The sequence below is a fragment of the Amphiura filiformis genome, chromosome 5, assembly GCF_039555335.1.
Source record: "Amphiura filiformis chromosome 5, Afil_fr2py, whole genome shotgun sequence".
In the NCBI taxonomy this organism is placed as follows: domain Eukaryota; kingdom Metazoa; phylum Echinodermata; class Ophiuroidea; order Amphilepidida; family Amphiuridae; genus Amphiura; species Amphiura filiformis.
The window spans coordinates 75328179-75347191 of NC_092632.1; the positions used below are offsets into that span (position 1 = coordinate 75328179).

At 38.2% G+C, this 19013-nt stretch overlaps 2 protein-coding genes and 1 non-coding gene across 3 annotated transcripts; 1 reads left to right on the forward strand and 2 right to left on the reverse strand.

The window, feature by feature from the left end:
* Positions 1-971: 971 nt before the first annotated feature.
* On the reverse strand, positions 972-4487 carry LOC140152396 (uncharacterized). Its single transcript, XM_072174702.1, has one exon. The coding sequence runs from the start codon at positions 4485-4487 to the stop codon at positions 972-974; it is 3516 nt and encodes a 1171-aa protein (XP_072030803.1).
* Positions 4488-6783: 2296 nt separating this feature from the next.
* On the forward strand, positions 6784-14801 carry LOC140153714 (ADP-dependent glucokinase-like). Its single transcript, XM_072176539.1, has 6 exons — positions 6784-7035; positions 8113-8306; positions 9836-10026; positions 10997-11090; positions 12255-12394; positions 13031-14801. The coding sequence occupies exons 1-6, from the start codon at positions 6892-6894 to the stop codon at positions 13696-13698; spliced, it is 1431 nt and encodes a 476-aa protein (XP_072032640.1). The 5' UTR covers positions 6784-6891; the 3' UTR covers positions 13699-14801.
* Positions 14802-17678: 2877 nt separating this feature from the next.
* LOC140153855 (U2 spliceosomal RNA) lies at positions 17679-17867 on the reverse strand. Its single transcript, XR_011859194.1, has one exon. It is a non-coding gene; the product is annotated as a U2 spliceosomal RNA (small nuclear RNA).
* Between the last annotated feature and the right edge of the window lie 1146 nt (positions 17868-19013).

A 19013-nucleotide genomic window follows, 5' to 3' on the forward strand; every position in this document is an offset into this window, starting at 1 on the left:
GCCCGGTATTCAGGCTGTGTTGGCTTGCTTTACTCTATTTACAAACATAAATGGCATGCATAACTAATTCTACTGAGATACAAGTAAAAATTACAAAAAAATGAAAACAACTTTTGTATGCTGTACATTGTAAGCATTAATTTTGTTTGTTTGTTTAGACTCTGCTAAGGGCATCAGCATTTCCATTGATATTGCCCTTTCTATACATAATTTGAAACTCATAGGGCTGCAGGGCCAGAAACCATCTCATGAGGCGGTTATTTGACGATTTGAATCTGTCTAGCCACTGCAGGGACTTATGGTCAGTCATGACAATGAATTGCCTCCCAAACAAATAATACTGCAGTTTGTTTATGGCCCATACTATGGCCAGGCATTCTTTTTCAGCCACAGAGTAGTTTTCCTCCCTTGGGAGCATCTTTCTGCTCAAGTAAACAATGGGGTGTTCTGAGTCACCATGAAATTGTGTTAAGACAGCTCCCAAGCCAAATTGGGATGCGTCAGTTTGCAGGTAAAATACCTTCTCAAAATCGGGGACCCGCAAAATGGGTTCACTAATAAGACAATCTTTGAGTTTGTCAAATGCCTCCTGACATGCCTCTGACCATATCACAGTATTGGACATACTTTTACGTGTCAAGTTAGTAAGAGGGTAGGCAATTGTAGCATAATTGGGGACAAATTTCCTATAGTACCCAGTGAGTCCCAAAAATGCCCGCACTTGTTTCTTGGTCATGGGAATAGGTAGATCCTTGACTGCCTGAATTTTGTCCTGTTTTGGGGACACTTGACCATCACCAATTATATGTCCTAGATAGGATACGTGAGTTTGCCCAAATTTACACTTTTTCGGTTTGACCGTGAGGCCAGCACCCTCAAGTCGGTCAAGTATAGTCTGAACGTGAGCCAGGTGGTCTTGCCATGTGTCGGAAAATATGCATATATCGTCAATATAGGCTTTCGCAAATTGTTCACAACCTTAGTAGGACCTTATCCATGAGGCGTTGGAAGGTGCTACTGCTATTTTGTAAACCAAAAGGAAGAACTTTGTAACAAAACTGGCCGAAAGAGCACACAAACGCTGACTTTGCCTGGGACGCAGGGGACAGAGGTACCTGATAAAATCCCTTAGTTAAGTCCAAAGTAGAGATAAATTTGGCATTTGCAACTTCGTCCAAAATCTCATCTATCCGAGGCATCCTGTATGGGTCAAAATCGCAAGATTTGTTCAAAGTCCGAAAATCTGTTGTGAGCCTAATATCACCACCAGGTTTGGCAACAACTACAATAGGCGATGCATACGCACTAGTGGTTGGCTCTATGATGCCGAGCTGGAGCATATTGTTTATCTCAGCTCTGACTTTATCCTTCAGCGCATGCGGCGTACGATATGCGCGCTGCCTGACAGGGATATCGCTTGTTGTCTTAATTTCATGTTCGACCAGGTGCGTTTTACCTGGCACATCAGAAAACACAGTAGTGTGCGCTTCTAAAATATCGCTAAGTTTTTGGCGCCGTTCATTCGTTAAATCATCAGCCATGTGCACATCATGCCAGGACTGTGTTTGTCTATAAATAGGTCCTATATCATCATGCTGCCCATTACCAAAAATATCCTCATCATGCCCCTCATCATCAATGGTGCTGCCAATATCATGGACCACCCCTGTGACGTACATACATTGAGATATCCGCTTGGCATCAGCACGATCAAAGTATTTTTTACATAAGTTGATATGAAATACTCTAGTGGACTTACCTTTGTCTGGTAGTTCTACCTCATAGTTAACTTTGTCTAGTTTTTGGGTCACCATATATGGGCCTTGCCATTTGTTGTCTAGCTTGCTTGGACCTTCGGGCAAGAAGACGAGAATCTTGTCCCCAGGGCTAAATTCTCTTTCGTAAGCATTTTTGTCTTTTTTTAGTTTCATTTGTCTCTGATTGGTTCTTGTATTCTCATTTGCCTCATAAATCAGATTATTTATGCGTTTACGCATTTCGAGGAGATCTGAGACCACTTCATTTTCCTCCAAATTAGGAGATATCCAATTTTGTTTAAGAATGCTAAGGGGCCCTCTGATGGGTCGACCGTATAGCAATTCAAATGGAGAGTACCCTGTGGTTTGGCAGGGCACTTCCCTATACGCAAAAAGGAAGTACGGTATGTATTCATCCCAGTATTTCTGTTGCTCTGTAGTCAATGATCTGAGCATATTCTTTAAAGTACCATGAAATCTCTCAGTCATCCCATTGGTCTGCTGATGACGGACTGAAGCCTTGAGCTGTGTTATGCATAACTTTGTACAAAGGGATACCATGACTTTGGACATGAAGTTTGTGCCCTGGTCATGTACAATTTCGTGGGGTATACCCACCCTAGCAAAAACAGTTACCAACGCATCCACAACGGTCTCCGCCCTAATATTTGTGAGAGGGACTGCTTCAGGGTACCTAGTAGTATAATCACAGATAGTCAAAAGATACATATTCCTCTTTCGTGATCTCTCAAATGGACCAACAATGTCAATACCAATCCGCTTAAACGGGACATCAATCACTGGCATAGGCAACAGGGGAGCTTTTCGTGTTTGCTTACCTTTATCCAGTCTCTGACACACATCACATGTTCTACAATACCTTTGAATGTCCTGGAAAACACCAGGCCAGTAGAAATGAGCAAGTACTCTATCCTTAGTCTTTTGAACGCCCATATGCCCAGCATTGTCATGCGCCATCTCCATGATATTTACCCGATACTGTTTAGGGACAACTACTTGCTCTACCCGCTGCCGTCGGACTGCCCTACGCTTGGCCGACTGAGCACGCTCCCACTTTCTCATCAATAACCCATCCTTTTGAAAAAAACATACTCTCTGTTTTTCCATATCCAAAATTGGCAGCACCCGCTGCCTGACACTTTCCAAAGTAGCATCCTCAGCTTGCTGCTGACACAAAGTGTCTCTCCCAACCGACAAACCGTTACCTGAGGACACCTGGGACATATCCGACCCATCCCTCTTACCTGGGACCACCTGCGTCACCTGATCAGCCAGGTGTGCCTGCAATTCTAACTCACCTTCGACAAACTCGTCCAGTTCCTGTTTGGCCTGGGCCCTTGTCACAACACACACACTTCGTTTTAACACCTCACCACAAGTTGGGTCCAGGTCATGACCTAATAATACATCTTTATCTAGGTCCTCAACTACACCAATAGGAACAATCCCTGAAAGTACACAACACTCTATGTGGACCATAGCCACAGGAAGCTCCACTTCACCCCCAATACCGCTTACCTTTGTAGTTATACCATCTAAATAACAGTCTTGGGTAATTAGGGCAGCATTTACCACTGATTGGGTGCATGCCGAATCTCGAAGTATACGCACAGCTTTCCCTTGTAGAAAACCATCAACTTTACACTTTTCCAGTCTGGCTTCTAGTTCTTTATCACTAACATGACTAACTAAGTCACTTACCTTTACTCCAGGGAGAACTTGGCAGTTATACGCATTCTTCACGTTTGGACCACCCTTACTTTTACTCCCATTTAAACTTGAACTATGCCCATCCACACGTCCCTCCTTTTTTGGACAATGTGGTGCTATGTGGCCCACCTGTCCACATGCATAACATGTTTTCGTTTCACTATTGAACATATTTTCTTTTTGTTTACATTCCCGACCGATGTGCCCAGGCTGTTGGCACCTGAAACATACCTTATCGGTCTTTCCATCTTGCCCTGACGATGCACGGAATGGGCCGCTTTTGGCACTGCTGTGCTGAACCCGCCCCTTAAAGTCGTTTTTCCGCTTCCAGTACTCCGTACCACCACGGTGGAGCACATACGCATCTGCTTCGCGGGCTAACGCAGCACTTTCCTTCAAATTGCGATCGCGCAAGTAGACAGCCATATCGCGCGGCAATTTGCCGAGCACTTGTTCAATAAGTAATAAGTCTTGAATGTCTCTGGCGCTTGCATCACCATCGCCTTTCATCGAAATGTCCGAATATTGGAGCCATTTTTCTAAGAAATATTTAACATCATTCATAAACTCGGTTACTGTCTGATTTGGCTTACGTTCTGTGCTACGGAATTTGACTCTGTACGTTTCCGCGCTGATTTGATATTTAGCAAGAATAGCTGCCTTAAGTGCGTCATAGTTGCGCGAGTCGGTGATTGACATATTTGCATAGGCTTCTTTGGCCTTACCTGAAAGAGCAGGCACCAGAAAAGTGGCCCACTTACTTTTGTCCCACCCATTAGCCTCGGCCAATAACTCATACGCACGTAAATACACATCAATGTCCTCGTTGTCTTTTAAACGAGGTACACGGATTTTATCAGGCAAAACTTTGTCCGCTGATACAGGGGCAGGGGTTTGCAGCTTTTGAAGCGCAACATCTTTTTCCCATTGCAAACGCGCAAGCTCAATTTCCTTGTGAGATTCAACCTTTTTTAAATCGATTAAGTATGACACCCACATGTCTTTGGGGAGACCTGGGGGTATACCAGGGGATATGTAATGTCAGAGTGATTGTCATTGCTAGCTCCAGTGTCAGAAGCATTATCTGTATTTGTATCGGCACTATTTTGGGAAGCCATACTGGAATCGGGCTGACCCTTATTTTTACTTTTGTTAGGCATGATATTTAAAAGAAAAGCCAACAAAAAAGTACAGGGACACGTTAAAAAAAAGGCAAACTCACTATCCTATCATCAGTCAGTCACTCGCAACCATTTGACTGCAAACCTTTTGCATCACACTTACATCAGAATATAATCACTGTACACACTGATACACCCACATACACAAGCAATTGGTGAAATTGAACTAAATAAAAACAAGATGTCCAACTTCCTGAACCCCAAATATTTAAAAAGAAATTAATAATGATATTGGTATGCAGGCCAAATTTTCAAGAAAGCTCTATACGCTTATGTCCAAACTTTGGATCTCAAACATTAACAAATTGATAGAATTTATCTGAATCAACCTGCCCAAAGATTTGACCTTACAAATGAAAAATTGAATAGAGATTGATGCCTTAATCACCATGCACAAACATTTTATAAAATACTAAACTGTATCTCAAACATTAAAATTTAAGATAATAATTAATTTCTATGATATATGCAAGCCAACACACAAACCTGATACATGCTGATTGTTGATTAAGTTCTTTGCAAATTCAAATCCATGAAGAAACATTGGTTCAGTGTCATCCTTCTTAAAAAATCCAGACAAAAAATGTATAATTTATGTTCAAGTTGTTAGCACTGCTGGCTGCTCACAAAAGTTAATTCATTGTTGAAATACCACTGCATCAACAGCAACAGTTCTCCATCAGCATGATCAGTTGCAATACATTTTGTACCACTGCACAAAGTTGAGTTCTGTATCTTCTGCATATGAGATGCTATGATCATCCGAATCATGTTTACACAGTTATTGATTCATATCTGCAGTTCAAAACACACACCTATGGCGTTCCATTTTCCATTTAAAAAAAGTTTCCGCTGCCACCATGTTATGAAGTTGGAGGGTGTATAGATATAAAGTAGTTAGTAGGGATTCAACAGACACATAGACGCACTGTATTATAATCGTGTAAAATATCCATCAGTTCTTTTCTCAGTAAGAATCCACAATTGATACAATGTCTAGTCTACAATAACATTAATGCATGTTTGCCTTCTAACACCCAAACTCCAATTGATCTCTCTCTCTCTTCTCATTCTCCTCCTCTGGCCACATCCAAACATCACCCCACTCCTCACACCTGTTCCTCTCACTCACCCTAATCCTCCATTCATGGTCAAGCTAACTTTCTACCAATCACAGGCTCCCACACTTCCTTCCTGTTGACCACCTGTCTCTCATGCTGGTCACATGCAAACGACATTGAAACATTTCCACAATGGTCAGCAATTTTGTAATTTCGCAACTTTATACACTAATTTCACAATCTCACATACACACATTAATAATACAGCTTCATGACAACATAGAATGGAAAGACATTCACCTGCAAGGTCAAACTTGGGCAAAAATGTTTTGGAACAATTCCCCCAAAACTGGTATTTTGGCCCAAATTTGTTCAGACCGTAACAAAAAAATTCTTGAGTAAGAAAAAAACACTTCACAAAAAATATATGAAATTTGGGCGAAAATCAGGGTTTTTAAAAAACAAAATTGAGTATTTTTGACCAATTTTGATGAAAATTGATCAAAGTTGTTCAAAACTAAAATAATAATAATAAAAATAATAATAATAATAAAAACAGGGTCCTAGATATTTTTATCTAGTTTTTAAAAATGAATCAAAACGTTTTTAATTTTGTTGTTACAGTGTCCGAAAAAAATTTGGACCAAAAAACCTGCTGAAGATTTTCTCCAAAAAAATGTGCATTTTGCCCAAATTTGACCTCACAGATGAAATATGTAGGCATATACTTTTATATACTTTCAAACAAATTCAATTTCGCAATTTTACCCGGCAATTTTATTATCATGATTATGAGGCCCAAAAATAAATTAGACCACCCTTTTTAAAACTGGTCGGGAAACTGATTTTTAAACTGGCAAAAACTCCCGGGGGCAAACTGGTCTGTCAATGTTTACATGTAGTGTTGCCAATTTTGCATAAACTGGCCCAGTTGGGAGGAATATGAAATACCAATTATCACCCAACAACGCATCTGGTTGACCGCTAGATTTGGGCGTATTGTTTTGCCAACTCATCGAGAAATGTGCGAGGACGTTAGTTTGTAGCAGCAACCCTGCTTCCACGTTGCATAACATGGTCGATGTGTGCAGTGCCTGGGACATGTAAACATTGTTGTTGCATTGAATTTGAGCATAGACAGCCATACAAAAACGTTTGAAAATGATTACCTCGGCCTTTAAGTATGGTGGATTGTTGTCCATGATTATAATATTAGTAGCGTATGTGTACAAACGTAATTTGGACGATCAACTACGGCAAAGACTTGACGATGTATTGCAGAGTTTACTCCGTGCTGAACGCAAGGTAAGTAAGCTTAAAAATATTGTGCATGTGCTGATCATGTGATTCTCCTAGCCTGTCTGCTCCAAGCTGGCTGGGGACTAATCAATTTTATCTATCCATACAATACATGTACATCATGCAACAAATGCAAGTAAATTCATTGCTTACTGGTATATAACAAAATGAAAAAAAAAATTATAAATAAAATAAAAAATAAAAAATGGCTCGTTTTAGTTCTAGTACAAACCGGTTCAAGCTGGTCCAAACACCAAATAAGTGACAACTGTAGCATATTAACAAATCAGTATTATTACTTGACAATCAAGGGACAAATTAATCAGCCAGCATGAAAAATATTATTTTTCTGCATGACAAAATGTCAAATTACTTTTCATGCAGCTGCCATAGTAGAAATGTGTGATGTGAGAGAGTTTTGTTAAATACGCTATCGAACTCTCACATTAAACCATACATGTATGGCTCATACAGCTTGAAAAATAATGTTGAACCTAAAGCCTTAATGTACGATCTTTTTAAATTTTTAAGTTTTCTTCCAAAATGATAATACATGTATGCAATCATTATGAAAGTTCCCAATACATTTGGACGCGAAAAACATTAGGAATTTGCAAAGAAACAACATCATAAACTTCACTCTATCACTCGAAATATTTTTCATATTGGGCAAAAAAAAAAAAATTGTTGTGTTGCCCTCAAGTGGAAAAATGGGAAAATTGGGTAGGACGGTCGGATTATTATTATTATTATTATTATTTTTTTTTTTTTTAAACCTTCAGTTTTTAAATATCCCCTCAAATATTAAATAATGCTTGTTCAATTAGGGGACATTTGTCAATTTTGACTTCCCGTTCTGGATACCTGTTAGACAACAATTAAAGACTAGTCTTACAATAAAATATTAATTTTAAGTGAAAAACATTGAGTTTTTGAACAAATCTTTAAAAATCATCATTCAAAAAAAAAAAAAATTGCGACCCTGATTTTTCAGGATTTAGGGTAGGACGGTTGAGGGCAACACAACAATATTTTTTTTTTGCCTTGTGACTAAATGACAATATGGTATATCTTGTATTTAAGGTGTCTGTGACTCCAAGAACCAGAGTAGCTCTTGGTCTTGGCTCATGCATGGATTTGTCAGTAAATGCCACAGAATTGTTTGCAAGGATTTCCCTAGACCCACCTGCTGAACCTAAACATCACGGGGCTATTCAAGGAGCAGCAGAACTAGCAGAATGTTTTGCCTATCAGTTCACTCATGGGGCAGCTGCAGAGTAAGTATCCAAAGGTTTGACCATATTGAAATATATCTTTGTTTGTCTCAAAACTCTCATTGATTTTAGGATGTAGTTTTATTCTTTATTATTTTGTTAATTTCCATCAGTTGCATAAGAATGCATAAACATGAACAGTGGTTTTCAAAGTGGCACATCCCAGGACACTCTAAACCACCGTTTATATCAGTGAAGGCAATGAAAGCAATGCAATTTAGGGCTTTTTGATTTGATTTGATTTGTTCGGGTTTTGACAACCCTGGATAACCCAAGAAAGCTTTTATTGAAGCTTATTTCCATTGGGGTCCATCTGAACACCGGGACGGGTTGGGAACAGTCAGGGGTTAACACCCTACTCTTTTCGAAACTGGCTGCAAGATACATGTACAGGTTTGACACTCTGCACACGGGACCGACGTCCCCTCTGAAGGACGGAGTACCCAATTCACCCAATTCTAAATAAACCATGGGGAGAGCGGAAGTCTGAATTTAATATACAGATGTTGCCAATTAATTTCAGACTTTTTTTTCCCAAGTCAATATCCCAGCAAATCGCCACAGCCGGGAATTGAACCCGGGACCTCAATGCACAAAAAGCAAGTACCCTAACCATTGCGCCACGATTTCCCCCTGGGCTGTCCATTTTGCATAAACTTTGCAGTCAGTGACTTGAAAATGATCAAATTACAGGGTTGGAACCTGGGGTTGGAGGGGCGGAAATAGGCTATACTTTTGCATGATTTGGGACTGAAATATATTGTATACTAATTATTTGCAAGAGTTTAACTCTTGGCACTCTGCATTTAACTGGGTAGTTTTGTGAAATAAGAATTTAGTACACAGCAATGTTCCCCCCTCAAGTCAATAAAAAAAATTGCATCCCCCCTAAAATCCTCCATCCCCCCTGGTGTAAATATTTACTAAATAATGATCCCTCCCTAATTATGATACACTATATTTTTGGAGAGTTAACCAGTACAGTATTACTACCTCAACAGACAGATGGTCACTCTCCCGGGGTCACTCTACATCAATCTGACAGTTCATCACTCTGATATGTTTCTGCTGAGCACAATCAATGTTTTACTCCAAGCAAACTATCAACAAGAATTCATGATTGATTGCCTAAGGGGCTGTGCAATAATTATGAACTCTGGGGAGGGTAAAATGGGGGGGCAAGAAATTTTGGAGAGCCGAAGGGGGGGAGCAATTTTGGCACACATTCTTGGGCCGCTTTTTAAAAAACACTCTAAAAGGCTTAGGAAAACCGTCACGGAAACGCTTAAATATGCAAATTTTCCTGCTCAGCTGCGCTTCATAACATGTATATAGACCATTTAAGGTTTGCAAATTGGGATCCCAAATATTTGGCATTTTCGGGGCAAAGATTTTTGGCGGGCTGAGAGGGGCAAGCAATTTTGGCGAGCCGTTTGAAATTTTACCCCGGGAGGCTCATAATTATTGCACAGCCCTTAATACTCCATTAAGTACTAATACTTTGAAAATAATTATCTGTGTTATCTATTAAGGCGGTACATTCATGACCAGGAATTTTACAAACAACTAGTGGCTGTATCAAGTGAGATTCCAACTGCAGCTTGGGCCATTGGTGGTAATGCATTAGTCATGGCAAACCGTTTGGCGATGGAAGGGTGTGATGTACTGCTGGGTGGTTCAGTTACACCGAGGCTCAAGGAAATGTTACATGATCATGTCAAAGGTATGAGCTTAGAATTGAATTATTTTCATATTATTTCATATTGACTTTGAACAACAAACCCAGAAACCACATTCGATTTTCATCAGCTGCACCATCAGATGGTCATTTTCATTATAAATCAGCATATCCTTCTCAAACTTCGATCATGATGGTACAATCTAGTTATTAATATCAATCATAAATACATGAGCCTGTGACCCAATCAGCATCGAGACCCAATCAAACTTATTTATTTGCAAAAATTGCAATTGCGATGTGTGGTTACTATGTAAATTTTAATAATTTGTCATAAAATTTGTATTAGGCCAAAAAAAAAGTCTCAAAGCTTTCGCGCACGTTTATAAAATCCCATGATTTGACAAAAAACAAATGCGGAAATTTTTTTTATTTAAAAAAAAATGTTTTTATAGTTTTTTCTAGAAAAAATCTGCGAAAATCAGACTTTTTCTCAAAATACCATGAAAAAAAGTCGGAATAAAAAATAAAAAATTTCGCATTAGTTTTTAAATTTCTCGTGAGCTTTGAGACAAACCTTTTTTTTTTGGCCTTATATCACAAATTTTTTTTTTTTTAATTAAAAATATTATAGATATCTCTATGAGAGGGACATTCCTCGTATTCAGATATGTCTGATGTGCTCTCATGCCCCACAAAAATACTGTCCAAACGTTCATACCAGAGCCCTTAATGACTTTGCATTAGGTTTTGTTTTCGAGTATTGTGAAAAATCTCAACATTTTGCTTTACCCTGGGAATATATATTTTCTCAGTTCCAAAATAAGAAGGTTTAAATTTTTCACAATATCCTCAAAATATCTGATATGCAGTCATATATCCTCGAGTGCTCCATAAATTCAGTATGGCTGGAATTGCATGTTGTGTGTATTGAAGGTTTATTTTTACCATTAAATATCGGACAGTGCAAATGTAATATATACATGTTTATTTTCTTTCCTTGTTTCTATAATAGTTCTGGGCATTAGGGATTTTGATGAAGTACATATGGCATTGGAGTATAAGACAGGGGAGCGGTGGGGTAAATATGAAGCTCCCAGAGCAAATAGGTATGTGTGAATAGTCTGCAGATATTAATCCAAACTTAGCTTGAACTTTCGATCGAACATCAATGCTCGGGGTGATCCTTATAATTAAGGAAATCATTTATTTGACTATTGTTAATTGTGATTGTATATGAATCTTTGTATGTAATGATACTGACCAATACAAATTTACCATTATTTCTGATTAATTAATTGATAGTTCATTACCGTAATAACAAGCATCAAAGCAGCATTGACGGTTGATCCAGAGATCAAATTTGGTTCTGGTGCATTTTTGTAGTTATTACTGTGAGTATGTATTTCAATAGGAAATTGTAGGATTTTAATACTTGAATGCCAGCATTGAAAACATCATCTGATGCAGGCCCGTATGCAGGATATCATTTGTGGGGATGCTGATTTTGAAAAAGTGGACTTTTTTATCGCTACGCTCGCAAATTCTGAAATTTTGGGACTTTTTGTATACTTTTCCAAATTTGTGCGGGGGGGTGTATACATGTACTTTTCCAAATTTTGGGCGGTTTATTTAAAATGTTTATTTTCGCACCCCACTGCGTACGGGCCTGATCTGATGTTGATTTTATGGTAATTTTAATTCATGGCATCTGGCATCCTATGGTGTTACCTTGGTGCCCTGGATCAGTGGCGTAGCCAGCACTTTTTCAGAGGGTGGGCAAAGGGGGGTGGGCAAGATAAATTTATTTAAAGGGGGGCAAACATTGACGAAAATGGACTAAAAAGTCCAAAAAAAATCTTATTAAATATGGGGGTGGCCAGTGGCCACCATCTTGCGGGAGGGGGGGCGGTCAAGACTTTTCACAGAGGGTCAGCTTCCCCCCTTTGTCCCCCTGGCTATGCCACTGCCCTAGATTGCTGTTTGTTTAAGTCATTTAAAAGCATGTAATTACTTAACATGTTGGTCTTGTCTTTCTGTGTGTTGAATTGGCAGATTTTTTTCAAATTTTTAGTTCAAGCCACAAGGGGCTGCCTTGCAACTGTTATTATTATACATATGCCTAATGATGAATTGGGCATTGACTGCTAGTCCTAAGGTTCATTCGGGGGTGTGGGATGAGGCTGTGGATCACAAAGTGACCCTTTAACCAAATATTACAATTCTTTATTTTTGAAAATATTCTTTTTTCATTTTATTTTTCATTTTCAAAGATTGCTGATAAATAGTGATTTGCTTAATCCTAAACTGGAAGGCCTGAAGGAATTTGGAGACAAATTGAAGGAATTTAAACCAAACGCTGTGGTAATCGGCGGACTGCAAATGATGGATAATTATCCTCGGTTTAAAGAAGGTTAGTAGCATCGAACAACACAGTTTGCAATTCAGTCAAAAAATAGGCCGTAAAGAGCATGTTTTAAGAATTTAAAGATTGACATTTGGTTTCACAATTTGAATGACATCATTCCTGCTTCCTGTTGTTTTCTGAAGCAATATAAATATTAGCTAAGGGTTCTTTACAGGGTACTGTGTGCACACACCTGCAACTCAACTTATACATGTGTGATCAGCCCCCCCGGGGGGGGGGGGGTACTCAACTTTGATTTTGGTAGGGACGTGCCGCTGAGAATTTGAAAGTGGACCCATAAATATACCAATTTTTCAAGAAATTTGGACCCGTTGATATACCAAAAGTCAAAATTTTCGGCCAAATTTAATCCAAATTGTCAATTTTTTTTTTAATTTCGAAATTTTGGCTAGATTGAGGCAAAATTGGGTTATTTTTTTTTAATATTTGAAAAAAGGACCCATTTATATACCAAAATTAGCTTAGAAAAAGGGGGCATTGATATACCAAATGGCCAAAAATGCTACCCATGTTAGCGGCACGTCCCCGTATGGTCATTTGTACTAAGTACCCCGGGGTCAGCCACCCTCCAGGCTTTTAAACTTATTTTTATTTTAATCTGCTGTAATTTCTGTCCATTAGGTGAGCGGGAACAGTTGCTGACATCGCTGCAAGATCTTCTGAAAGAACTTCCAGAGAACATGAAAATCCATTTTGAGATGGCCTCATTTACTGAAGAAGCCATGATGAAAGAACTGCTCAACAAGATCCTATATTATTCTGATTCCATCGGTGGTAATGAACAAGAACTAGATAATATTTACAGTCTTCTAAACTATGGTAATATCACCATCCTCAGTGATCCATACCCACGTGTGGCTAAGGTACTCGACCAAATGCGCTCCGTTTATGAAATTCTACGCAAAACAACCAGAAACGGTAACAAGCGCCCTCTAACTCGAATGCACATTCACACCGTTGCCTTTCAGGCTATTCTTTCACAGAAAGGATCACCTTGGAAAAATACAATGGCATCTGCTGCAAAAGCATCTCTGGTAGCCAATAGGCATGTATGTGGCAAACCTAGAGTGGATACAGAAAAGGCACGTTTAATAATGGACGATTCATTTTCAATCTCACGTGAAGAAGGAAGCAGAAGGGTTACATTCAGCCCCGAAAGGCCTGTGTCTTGTTGGGAGGAATCAGATTATGAGATATGTGTTGCTCCTGTGGTAGTGTGCACTGAGGTATTGAGGACCGCAGGAGGCGGGGATAACATATCTGCTGCTGGATTGGTTCTGCAAATTTAGATAAAAGATATTGACACAGATCCAATGATCTTCTGAAGAAACAAAATCATATCGAGGGTTGAGAGCCAGAAAGCCTTAACTCAGAATCACCTGCTCGCACAAAATGAGCATAAAATCGCTAAGATACAGTAAATTAATCATGACAATAGGCTATAGAAAACAAAAGAAATTCTGGAGGCAATATCCCATCCTAATATGTCTGTATGATTTTAAAGAGTATAAAATAAGGAATTCTAATGTGGAATATATCAAAAAAATATTTTGTCAACTTTATGCTCATTTTGTGACAGCTGGCCACGTCATTGTGAGTTACAGCTGTCTGGTTCTCAACCGTTGATGTATTGATGACATTTTGGTGGCATTGAACACTTTCTCATATTGAAACATTTTACACATCGCATACAAATTCTTGACTGTACAAGAATTATTTGATCTATCTTAAAGGTTGTATGGAGGGAGACCTTATGGGAGCATAATATATTTAAAACTTATGATGAAATTTTGCAAATTTGAGAAACATCTGTAAAATTGTTTTGCAATATGACTCTTGAGGTATTATAGGATTACTAGTGTCATTCCTAAAACAAAGTAACAAACCATTCCAGTCTTTTTTTGATGTGAGAGTTGCAGTGGTGTTACTGGTGTATTACTATTTAGTTAATTTTCTGGAAAGAATTTAATAGATAATGATATCGACCTGGTTGCATGTAGCAAAATACTATTGACTGTTTTGTGGTTGGTAAAGGTGTGTCAGAGCGGTACCTGATTCCCCTGTGTGCATGATGGGAGAAGAAAAATAGCAAAAACTGCCCTTTTTGATTTATCATAGTTATGATTTGTCATAACTCAAGAACTGCAATGCATATGGAAAAATACATGTGACCAGTGGCTTCATTGACTCATTTCCTATTATTATTCCACAGAAAAAAAAAAAAAAAAAAATTAAAAGCAAAATATCCAAAACGGGAAAAATATGACCTGAATGCTCTGACACGCCTTAAGAGAAGTAAAATATAATGGCTATTATTTAGCATTCCAGAGAGCTAAGAGCTCTTATATCAAATATATTCTTGTCTCATTCCATGTAATATATTAACATTCAATGCAACCAAATATCCATACCTATTCAATATTCATAATTCTTTATTAATTTAAATAGGTGGTGTAACTACTTCGATGAATATATGTAAAATGGTGTGAGTTGAATCTATGGTTTAAAATATGCAAAATCAATGTCTTCAATGTGTTTTACTGTAAATTTAGGCAATAATCAAATTTTATTAATTACCATAGCAATATGTGAAAACAATTTTTGATTATATCGCACTGCACTTGCATTCTTACAGGAGCATAATATGTTTATTCTATAGAATTACAATCCAGGTCTTTATCCCTGTTCTTTGACATCTATAATGGTTCAATGCATAGGTACCGCGTGAACGTTGTAGTGCTAAGTGTAGCGCGATATAATCAAAAATTGTTTTCACCTATTGCTATGGTAGTTAATCCAATTATTACATCACTTCGCCAGCGAATAGACAATCAAGTAGAAAGTCAAATATACAAAATGATAACTTTCTTCCCAAGTTGTCTGATATCCTAGGCAGCTTGTCCTCATACATGTATCATATATTTATTGCATAGGGAAATAAATATTTACTTATATTCAATTGTAATCATGTTAAATACAATTTGTCATGAGCATCAGATCAAGAGGTTGTGAAGTAAGATAAGTTGGGAAACAAATCAGTTTCAGTCTTTGGTATGGCAAGAAAATGCATCATAGGGGATGCATGATTACTATACCTCATAAATATTTATTAGGTAATCCATACATCTTATTGGTTAATAATGCCAGCGTCCGAAAGCACGGTATTTTGACTACTTCTCGCGCCTGTGCAATTACGCGACGCTGGGAAGTAAGTAACAACTTCCGCACCCTACTACCACACGGTGTATCGACCTTGCGCGTAACCGTTCCTTTTGACGTAGCATTATGCTACACATCGGCGATTCTGCAGATGCGTTTTTCGTGAAAATGGCGTCTGCTGCAGGTATTTTTACCGATGGATAATAACTCGCAAATTTAATGTTTTATGAAACCAAAATGTTATATATGGAATGTTAAAAAGAAAATTCGAATAATATAGGTCAAAATGTAGATTGATTGAACAGAAATCCTTCAATAAAATCAGGTAAGTAAAATAATAAGCTTATTTACCATGCTGGCCGCACGTTGACTGGTGTGTGTTTTGACTTCTGTTTACGATTTTACCGTGATAGTGAAAATATTTATGAGGTATAGTAAAACAAATACAACATGTTTTATTTCGGGAATGTAGTCAAAACTATACTGGTCCCTCGGTGTTGGATGATTTGACTACGTCAGCGGAAGTAGTCAAATCATCCAACACCTCGGGACCAGTAGTTTTGACTACTTCCCCTCAAAACATGTTGTATTTGTATACTATAATTTTATGCATGCACATCTATAATATAATTATAATATATGCTCAGCAAAGCAGGTGACTGTAATTATGAAGAAAAATATTTTATCTTTTTGTAAATTAAAAGTATTTTATACATGATTTGAAAGTGTGATTTTGTCCATCTGTTAGACTTGTGTTTTAGTATATACCATTTGACCATCATTGGTTTTAGCTACTGGTAAGCATTGTAAGGGGCTGACACCACTCTTCTACTAAATAAAATAACTGTTAAAAGTTTGCTTGAATCAAATATTGGATGGGGCTGGCGTTGGACAAGTTCTCAAAGCTGACAAGCAAAATAAATCAAAACGTAATACGTCCTAATTTATAATACAATACACAAGGCGCCCCATGAATGTGTGGCAAAAATCGCTTGCCACCCCCCTCCTCCCCTAGCTTTAAAAATTGCTTCCCCCTTTCGGCTGGCCACAACACTCTTGTCCTACCATTTTAGCATACCCAAGGGCTCATAATTATTGTATTGTCCCTAAGGTGTAAACTTCGTGCTTGTCTGCAAATTGTGTGTCCTTTATAGCGATATTTGTTTGCTGCAGTTTCTTCTTGAAACTTCTTTTTGGCTTCAACAGCACTGTAACTTTCAGATAGTACAAAAGATTGGTTATCTGCGTAAATAGACCTGGATCATTCGATCAATCCGAGCCTTAACGCGGCTGTGTACTCTAAACATTGTTTCTTTCGCGAAATTGAGCTTTTTTGAAATGCATTTACTTTGTTATGCTTTTTATAAATACAAGGAAAGAAAATCCAGATTTGTTAACTCCAACTGCTCTATTTTATGGATTTTATTTCACTATTTCACTGTTTCCGCAATTTAAAAGGAAAGAAAATCTTTGTTGTACCATCGGGGTATACGCGTGCAACAACGCATCGCGTTTTGTAGATGCGCAATTTGTTAACGCACATATACGCTACACATACGCAACGCTTATCTGCATGCGCGGCGCATCTTATGGAAGCACCACGGAAGCACTGATTTCATAAAAACATAGCGGTCAAATGGCTCCGTTTTAGCTGATAAAATGTGAATTTTTTCAAGTTCTTTCCCCGGATTTAAACATCAAGATATGAATAGATTTCGCCAAACTTCTCAAGGGGCTGTGGATTTACCTGATGTTCACGTAATGTAAGGTAGAAAAACGAGAACTGCCGCATTCTCCTGTGAGCTTCGATCAAAGTGCAAAATGTGACCACTTTGAACTTCAACGGCCTTTATTTCAATGTTTTTTTGTTATGATGTACCTAACAAATATTGCCAAAAACTCACTTTTTTGTGATTTTCTTCATAATCGTTGTTTTTACCCCAAATCTGTATGTATATTAAGATTTATTGATGTCTTGCCCTTATAAAAATGTATACTTTTATATGTCTTGCGCTAATAATTACAAAGTTATGGCACTTTTACTACAAGCATGTCTGAGAGTACACAGCTGCCTTAAGAAATCGATTTGTTTCTGTCTTTTTTTTATTTCTTTATTTGAGCCCTCCTGGAAGTAGTGCAATACCAAGAAAACTCGTGGTAGGAAGAGGCAAGCCTCTTTATCCCACCTTGGATGCAAAAATCAGAAGATATCATAAAGTGCCGTAGCACTAACGCCAGATATCACTCTGAGCGAGAACAGATACTACATCCGATCAAAGCCATTCGGCCATGAAGCGATGCTGAAAACTCTCTATCTTGATTAGTTGTGTCAATTATAGATTGCATATGTAATGGTGTTAGTTTATTTTCAATCACTAGTAGGAAACGTTTGAAATGCGTTGGTAATATTCACCGATTAATAAAATACATAAAACTGGCATACAAACGTCTGCTCAACGTTATGGAGGCAGAATAGTATTGCGGGCGCTATACTTTAAACCTACTATTTCTGTTAAGGACGCAGACCATCTTATCATTTTGGATAACTTTATAGATCAAGTTTTTGTTATTAAAACGTGTTAAAAGCGATGCCGCTATTTTAACACCAAAACTAGCATTAAAAAACTGTTTCGTTAGCAGTAATTCGGAGAGGGCCTACTTTTCTTGTAAAATCGAATTGTATAATTTCATATCCATTTAAGCGATCAATAAGCTAGCATATTTCATTTTAATCACAACATGCCAACCTCACGAAGATCATGGTTCCTATGGACACCTTATTGTCTCCAGTAAGCATATATTTTTAACCGGATCTCATTACCATTGCACCTTTTGCGCAGTGATTTGGTGTGCTGCGTCCTTAACACGGTTAAAAGTTTGCTTGAATCAGATATTGGATGGGGCGGGCGGTGGACAACTTATTTCTCAAAGCTGACAAGCAAAATAGATCAAAACGTAATACGTCCTAATTTTTAACAAATTCTCTGTGAACATTGTGAAGTGCAAACGTTAGAAGGCGCAGGGACTCAAATGGCCAATTTTCGGCACGGGCCGTCGTCGCACCTGCACCCAGGAGCAACGTGCATTGAACAACGGTAAAAAGAATCATTTGAAATAAATGTTTAAATACCACATGAAAACTGCTTAGTTTCGATCAGCAGAGTATCTGATATTGGAAATGATAAGAGGCAATGCATTACTTATGAGACCCAGTAAAATTTCCAAACGGCCTGCTGAAATGCTTTGCCCCACCGTCGGCTTGACAAAAATTGCTTTCCCCCTTGCGGCCTGCCAAAATTCTTTGCCCCTTCTCGATCTCCCGCCTTTTGCACATGCCAAATTTCTGGGATTACAATTTGCAAATCTTAGATGGGCTAGATACAGTATACGCCTACTATATTGTGAGCACAGCGACAAGTAAATTATTTAAGCGTTTCCGTGTTGT